At 44.3% G+C, this 10,365-nt stretch overlaps 1 protein-coding gene and 1 long non-coding RNA gene across 2 annotated transcripts in view; both read right to left on the reverse strand.

Annotated features, from left to right (window-relative positions):
* Positions 1-8: 8 nt before the first annotated feature.
* On the reverse strand, positions 9-2,678 carry LOC109288741. The gene is made up of 3 exons (XR_002095216.1): positions 2,577-2,678; positions 2,172-2,208; positions 9-1,538 (listed from the first exon to the last, which is right to left on the reverse strand). It is a non-coding gene; the product is annotated as an uncharacterized LOC109288741 (long non-coding RNA).
* A 2,755-nt stretch (positions 2,679-5,433) lies between these two features.
* UBL7 (ubiquitin like 7) overlaps positions 5,434-10,365 on the reverse strand; it is a 19,095-nt gene continuing 14,163 nt past the window's right edge. Inside the window, exons 8-10 of the mRNA XM_019504455.1 lie at positions 6,837-7,004; positions 6,474-6,596; positions 5,434-6,067 (exon numbers count right to left, since the gene is read on the reverse strand). Coding sequence (XP_019360000.1) covers positions 5,930-6,067; positions 6,474-6,596; positions 6,837-7,004 — 429 coding nt within the window. The 3' untranslated portion in view covers positions 5,434-5,929. The remainder of the gene's footprint in view (positions 6,068-6,473; positions 6,597-6,836; positions 7,005-10,365) is intronic.

Raw genomic sequence — 10,365 nt, forward strand, 5'->3', positions numbered from 1 at the left:
CCCACACACAGCCAGATCGAGCCCCCACCACCCTCACCCCACAATCTAGCCCATGGATGGGAACCACTAGTCCAGTTCGCAGGGTGAAAAGGTTGGGCACCACTAGTCTACATGTATGTCTATCTTACCTAAATCTTCCCATCTCTTATTGTAACCTAGACAGGCCAAACTTCTACAGACAATCCAGTAATGTTCAAGCCAAGTCAGTTTTTGTAGGGAGATCAAACTATCCCAACCGCATCCAAAGTGAGTCTTTTTAAACCATTAAAATTCTTTTGATCTTCTGTATCCCAGGCCTTGGACCTGCTACTCAAAACCAGTCTTGTAGGCTGGCTAGGGCCAGGTGATCTACTTCCAGCCAATTTACAATTAACAGGTTAGTCATTGTCTCTTTAGTGTTTACTGAGGAGGAGACATGTCTTATTCAATTCTTTTCCTCTTGCTATTTATTTTTTCTTGCTATGGTCTGATTCAAGTCAATTAAGGTATTTGTACGAGATGCATTCCTATAACCAAGCCATTGTACACCATTTCTATACTTTATGGGGGGTTTCCATATCATCACAGATTTGTAACTTCGTCCTCAAATGAAATTAGGAGTACTTGACGCTACCCATTTTCTAAAGAGCCTCTTGTCTTATTGCTTAATTTTTTCCATACCTTGCAATCCACAGCTATTGCACATCCCAGGGTAGGAATGTCCTGCCAAACTTAAACCAGTTTCTGATTAAATGCCTTTTGCTTTTCTCTGCAAGCAGAAAATCCTTTCTATTCGCATAGCTATATCTGGATGGGCAGTTTGCTAAGAGCTACAGTAGCTAAGGGGTGCGATTTCTTTGGAAAGAATCTTAGCAACATCAGTTCTCCTCAGCCACTGGAGAGGAGAATGGCTGACTTTACCAGTGACTTTACTGAGGCCCTTATTTATACCTCATTTGTGAAATGAGTGATAGACAGCTCTGTCTCCCAACAAGGGGTTGCAGTTCTTAAAATACACAGCAATATACACACAATGACTTGAAGGCAGCTCCCAAGTCATTTTGTCCAGTCTCCTGCTCTCGCAAGCAACCACATTGCAAAATTCCATCTAATGATCAGAGTAGATCCATTAAATTAGTTCAGACCTACCTATTTTCACCCCCTTTTCAATAGCTGGCAGCAGTGAGTCAGGGAGCAGGCAAGCCATTATCTGCATGTTCCAGATCTAAAAAAGGGTGCTCAAGACAGCCTCACAGTGATCCTGAGAGGTACAGAAAAGTTTAAAGCCAATGGCTGAGGAGAAAAAGGGATTGGAAGGGAAATGAGGATTTTCTGAGGCTTTTGTGTCTCCTGGTTTCTGACTACAAATCCCAGAACAAAGGCTTTATTTGCTGCAGCCCTCTTGATTTGCCTGGATATCTGCACCTGCACCAGGGTGCTTCAGGAAACATTCAATGCATGTCTCTGTTCCCAAGGAACAGCACCATGTGGCACCAGACAATTACCCTAGTCTTTGGCAGCATCTTCCGTATGCCGGCTGTGTTGTGCCTTGAAGCGTGCTGGAAGGACACATGAAAACAGCCAATTAACCAGGATGCAGTTTCACTCTGGATAATGCTACAAATGCAGTCTAACTGCTTGTTAGCAACCGTGGTCATGCTATAAAAAGACCTGACCAAAGTCTCAGCATTGCAGCTACTACCATTAGAAGAATGTGGCCAGCCATTTACCTCTACCCTTCGGCTGGACAGCAAATGAATCTGCAACATCCAGGGCTTTGAGGCCAAGAGATTCCCCGTGGGGCATTACATTGTTAGAAACACTGTCCTTTGGATAGAAAGTTTACATCAAGGACCACCCATTATTCACACTGAAATGCAGACAAGAATGAAAGAAACTAAGAGGGTCTTGGTGCCTCGTTAACACTCCCATCCCATAAGTTATCATCATCCTTCCTTAGGACATGTTCTATCTATCTCCAAGCCAACCTGTAGTGGAACGGCAGGGATTAGAAATCACAGGCTCTTGGCTGGGAGGTAGGAGAGATGCTTTCCCACCCCTATGACATTCAGCTAGCAATGCAAACAGACAGCTCAGGAGTTGTCAAGAGCATAACACCTAGCATAACTGACAGCATGCCAACTTAATCCACATGAGTGATTAGAACAGTAATGATAAAGTTTCTCACTCACCCAGTCACAGAGCATCAGCACACATGGGTGGCCCCACCTGCAAGGAGCAACCACACACAGAGCTGTTGGGTCATTCCCAGACACTCTCTCCATCCAAGCCAACATGCTCACTTGCTATGCAAGCAGCTCCCTGTAGCTCTGCAACCTGTTTCTTGCATGTACAGCTTCAAACACTGTAAGAGCCGGGCAAGATCAAGAAGCTCGGCCTGAGGACCACCATCTAAGTCAGACACAGATATAGGCTTGGATAAATGTCTCCCCTTCCTCCAGCTGAGGAAGAAACATGAGAGCAAAAGATTCCTTTGCAAAAGTCTTTAAGTGCCAATTCATGGTCAAGTCCACTGCAGGCAAGACAAGAGAGCACGAATGCTAACACAAAAGGGCTCAGAGCTGGAGTGCTCTTACCATGCACATTTGGACTTAGTCCTGATGCATGTATGGATCATGCCAGGCCAGTAGGGAGATGCAGGGCCAGTGGTACTAGAGGTTCCATGGGGATGGCCACCTCCTTCTGAATCGACTGTTCCTTTCTTCTACAGTCTGCCGTAGAAGTGCAGGAGAAAGGGGAAGAAATAAAAAATCTTTCTTCCTGTTAAAAATGGCCCTTTTCATTTTTATGTGAAGCCAGACTTGAAAGGATAAACTTTTAGGATTTTAGATTTACTGTAGCGAACAACCAAAAAAAGAAAGGCAGCAGGGTGGCTTCTGCATGGCATTCTCACTACTTGAAACAAAGTCATGAGATACCTGGTTGGAGACTGACCATCTGCCATGTACCACAAGGGACCTCTAGTATTATTATGAAAGAGGAAGGGGTGTTAAGCAAATCAATGTGGTGAGAGGTAGAGGAAAGCTGCCCTGAAAGTGAAGCCTACAAGCGCAGAGGAAGTGCTCTGCTGCTTTCACATCTGCATTCTGTTCTCTTTTTGGAACATCATCTCCAAATTTGGCTGCTGGTTGTTACTGCTGAGTGTACTCGTTCTTTGGAAAGAGATGTCCCTTGGGATGTTCTGAACCACAGGAAAACTATTGCTGGATGACACCGCTGCTGTGTCTGGAACCAGGAAACAAAATGGTGCATAACCCAGGGAAGCTGACAAAGGACAAACTCTCAGCTCCACCCTTTCCAAGGGGGCAAGGTTAGCACAGGGCAGCATCAATATTCAGTAACAAAGCATGGGGACCCAGAAATGACAAGAGCTGTGATATCTGGTAACATTATCAGTTGTTTCCAAAGGCATCATTTCCCTCTGCCTGTCCCTATCATCAGTATATGCAAACAGAACACCCTACTTGGCTGATTTACTTTGACACATGACTATAGAAAAAAGCCCTGATATGATGCCAAGAGGTTAACTGAACAGCTGCTACCACTCACTGCATCCCTCTAACTGGATGCACACATTCAAATATCTTCCCAAAAATACCAGACATAGAACACACAAGTCTATGAGCATTTGACTATCAAATGATATAACCTAATGGGAATTAAGTACCCAATTTCTGTGGTGAGGCGGAGGCAATTTAGGCAAGAAAATTCTAAAAAATTGTGCTACTTTTTACCCCTTCCTGCAGATGTACATGAACAGGAAATACAGCAAGTATCTTCATCTTCAATGAAGGCTGAGACATGATGCAGTCCAAAAGATTAAAAGTTTTGGGAGGAAGAACTGAGAAGAGATCTGATCTGAATGGTAGAACTCAACTAGTATTAAAGGCAAAGGAGATAGCTGAAAGCGTGAAAAATAGTAAAAGCCAGAAAAACAAAGGAGAGATCAGAGAGCAAAAATTACAGGCTTGGAGGTCACAGAAGCTACCTTTTCACAGCCACCTCATGAATAAAGGAAGATCACATTAGCTTCCTCTCCCTGTTTCTCTGAAGATGTCATAACTGGAATGACTGTAGCCAATTATAGGTTTCTTAATAGAAATATGATGTTACAGATGACAGGGAACCTTGAAAACGGAAAGAGGAAGAACTGAAGAATATTTCCTTAAAACTTAAAGTTATTTACATGCCAGCTACGGAAGGCAAGGTAAAGAGTATGAAGCAGTGAAAACAGCACTGGGAGAGGCAATCAGACTTCTTGCCAGATCAGCTAGTGTGGGTTCCTATATAATACAGGCCAGAAAAATGGCAGCCATTTCAGTAGCAACCAGGAATCAAGTTGTAAATGCCGACTCCCTTTCAGATGGCCAATTCCGAAATTGTGTGTCAATGTAAGTGGTAGGAAGCCTTCTTCCAAAGATGTTTAACAAACTAGAATGGATTAAAAACCATTGGACATTATGCTGCATGGTAGAGAAGAATCCAACATTTGCCTCTGTATGCTAGCCAGGATGATCTTGATTAAAGCTAGTGGAGTGCTTTGAAGATGTGGATTCACCAGGGGAAAAGGGAGGGTATAGCATGGGACTTAGGGGCAGACAACCCATATTCTCTTCTCAGCTCCACTAGAAACTCACGGTAGGACCCTGTATAAAATGTTTAGGCCCACATGTTCAACTTTGGGTGTCTAATCTTGAGATGTATACCTCCAATTGATTCTAAATTACTATGGCAGTCCTTTCAGACTGCAAAATTCAGATCTTAGGCATCTCAAATAGGCAACCTACTACAGAAGCCCCTTAGCTTCTGTGCCTGAATTATCTGCTCCATACCATACTTTCTCACTGGGGTATCATGAAGTGCTTTGAGGTTCTCTGACTGAAGATGTGGCTCAGCCAATCCTCTCTTTAATCATATCTTTACTGTCACTCTGTGGTGGCTGGGCACCATTCAGAGACAACAAACAAGACCAAGTTATCATGAATTTCCACAATTCCCAATTCCCCACAGCTAATGGAAAATGGGTCTCTAACAGAAAGGGAATCTTTTGCTTTAGACTTTGTGGAATATTACAGATCTGTCATCAGAGCAGAGTTAACTGAAGCTATATAATATTACTGCCATTCTAATGGTGCTGATGGGAGAAAGAAAACAAGGAAAAAGAGCATGCCCTCAAAGTGTTTTGAAGTTGACAATTCGGATGTATGAGAAGATCTTTTCAACTTTTCAACAACAGTAAAATGAGCAAGACCATATCTGAACACCCCATTGAAGACAATCCCCCTCCCACTGACTGGTGACATGGGTTTGATATTGGCTCCATGGAAAGACTACACCATGCAAATCTTAACCACACGTCCTAGAACAGCATGGTATATTTGCTTGAAGGCTAAGTCTGAAATGTACTGGATCACAACTCAAACAACAAGCAGATGGAGAGGAACAACTTTATTACACTCAAACACTTCTGAACCACACTGGTAAAATAAAATAAATTGAAGCTTGTAGGTTGGGAGGAACATAACTGCAGGTAGGGGAAGACTTGGCAGATGCCTCTAGGTGACATCTGAAGCTTAGCAACCTCCCCTGGCTCAGAGGAGGTATTGGCCTGTTCTATTCTGAGATCCAGACATCTCATTTATGAATACTACAGCCGAAGGGTTCATTGCAGTTGGAAGAGCTGCCCTTAGTGGTCAAATCAGCATTCCTGTCCCATAGCAGTGCAGCAACTTCTCAGTCATAAAGCCACATTCCAACAAAAAAGGAGAAAGACCCACAAACTGCACAGTGCAAAAGAAGAGAGTTCAGTTCTGGTTAAGTGTTTCATAGGGACCAGTTACTGTCCCAGGAATCAGAATCCAGAGACTCACAGCTGGCCTAACTTCACAGTACTGCTGAAACGCACCTTTCTGACCTCTCACAGGAGGTGTTAGGGAGCCCCTCCAGCAAATATGAGTTCCAAGGCAGCCTGGATGTCCCCTCCAGTGGCTTGCAGGGCTCGGAGACTTAGCTCATCATCATGTATGCCCATGTCTCGCAGCTGCTGCAACTGTGGCTGCCACTGGCTCTGCAGAAAAAAAAAACCAAAAATTTTATGGGGATCTGACAGCATCCAAGAAATCAGAGGGTTCTTCACTCAACCTAATGCCACATAATTTCCCTACTGCATCTGTCGGGCATGGAGGTATACCTTGTTTGGCTATCACCATGGCATCTAAAACACCTCCTGCTGAGAGCTCCCCGTCACCCATTTTTCCTGCCCAACACACTTTAGGTACAACCTCTGCCAATTATCCAGAGCATCTGTATTATTCCCTATTGCATCACTTACTGGGGGCTTTGCTTAGCTAGGGAGACATCTTTCACCATGCCCTCCTCCAAGTGGAGGCTGCAAGTGAAAAATCCTTGTTCTGCTAAGGTGGAGAATCAGAAGTAGGTCAAAGATCCAAAAAATGAGAAAGAAGGCTACTGACCTGAAGGTTAGGCTGCCCAGAGGCCTGCAGGGCATGTTGCAGGGCTTGGCTGAAGAGGTCATTGGTGATGGGGGTTCCCGATTGGACACTGGAGGACATTGGAGAGGTTCCTGATGAGTGACCCTGCAAGAAAGGAGATCATGCTGCTGTGATCCACCCACAGTTTGAGTGGTAGGTCCACAGCAATGCCTCTTCCAGCCCAAACCATAGCCCCCCTCCCCCTAACATGCATCTCATAGACCCCCAACGGTACAACACAGCACTGGTCCACAGACCTGAGCAGTGATTGGCTATTAAGGATCAGTACCTCCATACAATTTATGCAGGCAAGAGGAGCTCCTAGATGTTGTGCTGTTACCGTACCTGGGTCCCAGGAGTGGGAGTGTGGGAGCTGCTCTCTGGGGTACTGGCCAGGGCCAGTGCTGTAGCCAGTTCGCTCTGTGTGATGGGTCGGGGTCCAGCAGCCCCAGTGTAGCCAAGCGATGCTGGGCGAGACCCTGAAGTGCTGCTGGATGGGGTAGACCTTGTGCTCTGCCACAACAAAAGAAAATCCACCTGTTAGTGTTTGCATTTCGTTGAAACTCAGGTTGTACTTGGGATTCCAGTGACCTGATGCTTGGAGCTGCCCTCAGAACTAGTGGTGCTCAGAAAATGAAGGCCTGATGACATGCCCCCCATCCAACTCTAAATCCTTGATGTCACCAGCCAAACTCTCCCACTAGTGACCAAGGCCATTATAAGGCTTTTGGTAGCAAGGAGATACAGATGCCCTGTCTTAGGCACTGCAGTACTAACCACAAAGAAACAATGCTCCAGAGTCACCTGGGACATCCATTGCTCTCACAAAGACAGAACAGACAAAGGAAGTGAAACTGGACACGGATCTGACAAGGTGACTTTAATCCAACACTTCCAGCTAGGGCATGTGTTAAGCAGAGCGAATGACCATACTTACAGTGGGTCTATCGACAGATGATGGGTTAAATAATTACCATTTCCAAACAGGTCAGCCTAATGATTCTCTATCACTGACATGATTCAAAGTCACACAGATGGACTAAAACACACTTTAAAAACAAACAGCCTCTTCCTCTTCCCAGACTTGCTGTCCCAGGAGCTGCCAAAGCTATTCTAAAACTCTAAGCTATATCATTAATGTGGCTATGTTCGGACTACAACCTAAGGATTATCAACAAGGTACCGGACAAATGATCATTGTCCAGTAGAGTTCTCACCCCCACCTCAGGCCTGAATACTCAAACTATTTCCATCACAAATACCTTGTCCTACTGCAGAGAACCTGCAGCATTGCACTGTAGAAGAAACAGATCTCCACAAACAAGGCAGGTGACTGTGAACCAACTCCTGTCCTTCCCAGCCACATAAAAGTACAGCATAATACCAGCACAGTAGATTCTATTTTATTGCACCCTGATTATGAACAACTTTCCAGCAATACAAAACTTTTGCTATCTATTCAATTTAATTTTGCCTGGTTATTTGCAAAGCAACTCTTGGAATATTGCATAAGCCAAAACTAGATAAAAGGAAGCCAAGGACAGGTTAATTGGATATCACAAAGGTTAAGCTGAGTAAGGTATCAGTCATATCAGAGCACTCATTAAGCATTCTCTCTAAAAGAAAGGGTACTAATTTGTTCCCCAGAGGAAAGTTCAAAGTTATGAAGATCTTGGATGAAAAATTATCCCAGACAGAGATAGCTTAGAGACAGATATTAAGAATAGCAGCCAGATGGGTTGAAATAATCAGCAAGTACGAGACAAATGCAAACCCTTCCTGAAAATATCAGACAACAGGCAAGGCTGCAGGCACTGAGACTACTTTGGCACAGTTCTTATTTACAAGTGGAAAAACTAAAGACATTCCCACATCTGGACAAGGGCTAGAAGAACAACTGAAAGATTTCACCTGGCACCTACACTAAGTCCTCACTCCAATGAAAAGATGGCTTTCTTGTTGGAAGGAACACAATAGCATCTCCATTAAAAGGTCACATGGAAAAGCCAGCTGATGACCTAGTGCCAAACATTAGCCTGCCAATGCTCTACCCAACATTCTCAAAATATACAAATCCTGAAGACAAGTAACAACATGGAAGAGACCAACATTTACTATAGAGCTCTTCCAGATGCATCATTGATCTTTAAATCAGATGGCATCAGCATCCATAAAGAGACAAAGGACACACTGACTGTGCTGGTGGTCTCAAACATGCAGGAACAAATAAGAATTACGTGATGCTGACAAATGTAAAGAACCCAGGTGTTTGAAGAGAAAAAGCAGCTTACCAGTCTTATAAGGCCAACAAAGACTCATAGAAAATTAGGGTTGCAAGGCACCTCAGGAGGTCATCTAGTCCAACCCCCTGCTCAAAGCAAGGCGATTCCCAACTAGACTAAAGCCATCACAGATGGCTGGGGTATTTTCCTAGATCAGCTGGGAGATTTCAACCATGACATTAAACAGTAATCCCAGCAGTCTGCAATCTAGGCCCCGAGGCTGGATCCAGCCTGAGAAAAGGTTGAATCATGCCTGAGACAAGTCAGACCTGGCCCCAGGGTAGCATGGAGCACGAGGTGGTACAGAGCTCCACCAAGCCATCCATCCCCTCTGCAGTACCCTCCTCAGCAGCCCTCCCTGCTGATCTTTTCTGCCTGCATTTATCATCACTGTAGAGAGGCTGGGTAGCTGCAGCAAGGGAAGTACAGGTAGCTTGATCTCTCCTGGGGGCAGAGATCTGTGGCAGGGAGCTGGGTCCAGCCAGGACCCCTGCTATGCTCTACTTATTGATAACTGCAGTGTCATCCAGCTGACACTTCTGAAAGACTGAACAATCTAAAACTGATTTTCCTGCCCCCTAACACTATAGCAGTTATTTACCCATAGGACCAGGGAGTCATTGAAAGTTTTAAAATGACATTACCAAAGCTATGTTGTACAGATGATCATCTCAGATTCAGGTGCTAATTCAGAGGTGAGTGCCAACAAAATGTGTGCGCGAGGGCGGGGAAAACGGAAGGAAGACAACTAACACTTTTAGATGTGCTACATTCAGGGACGGACGCAAGGGGGGAGGGAGGTATACTGGTGCACATACACCCCCATTTAATTCCTAGTCTATCCAGAGTCTAAAGGCAACTGCCTGGCAAGGGCACCAGCACTTCAATTAAAGCAGCAGTGAGGGAGTTAATTGATGTAATGGCTCATTATAATTTGCTTGATTCCTTCTAAACTCTTCATTCCACAGGTGCAAAAGACCCTCCTTCTGTCTTTAATGATTCCACTACTCAAGTTATCTTTGCTCCTGCAATGTTGCCGTCTGCTAATGTAGCTCCCATTTCACAGCCCTGCAAATTGTTTTTTTTTTTTTTTAAGTCTAGCTAAAAACATTAACTGGGGGTTGGGGGTGAAGGGAATATTAACTCAGGTGAATATTAGTTCAGGTGTGTAAATCACTTTCAATGAGACACTTGAAGTACTGCCTAGAGGCTCAAGGCGGCTTGATTTTGTTTTGTGAATCTGGAAGAGATGTAGTTTTAAATATAGTATCTCTAGGACTAATGAAACAACAGCTTTGGATTTTTTTTACCTAGTCTGTCATGTTTTTACATATAATACATGATATAGACAATTAAAGCACATTCCAGTAAAGTTTTATTTTATTTGGTACAGGAGGTAGCTAAGGCATTAAACATTAAATGGAAACTCCATACTCCATGAAGACCACAAAGTTCAGGTCAGGTGGAGCGCATGAATAGGACTGTCAGGCGCTCCCACTGGCCTTAACTCGTATCCGCAGCACACCACGTAGAGGGATAAAATTGTCCCCTTTTGAGCTAATGTTTGGAACACCTCCCAGGGTCTTGCCAGC

The sequence above is a fragment of the Gavialis gangeticus genome, unplaced genomic scaffold (assembly GCF_001723915.1).
Source record: "Gavialis gangeticus isolate Ggan-Ray unplaced genomic scaffold, GavGan_comp1, whole genome shotgun sequence".
NCBI lineage: Eukaryota > Metazoa > Chordata > Crocodylia > Gavialidae > Gavialis > Gavialis gangeticus.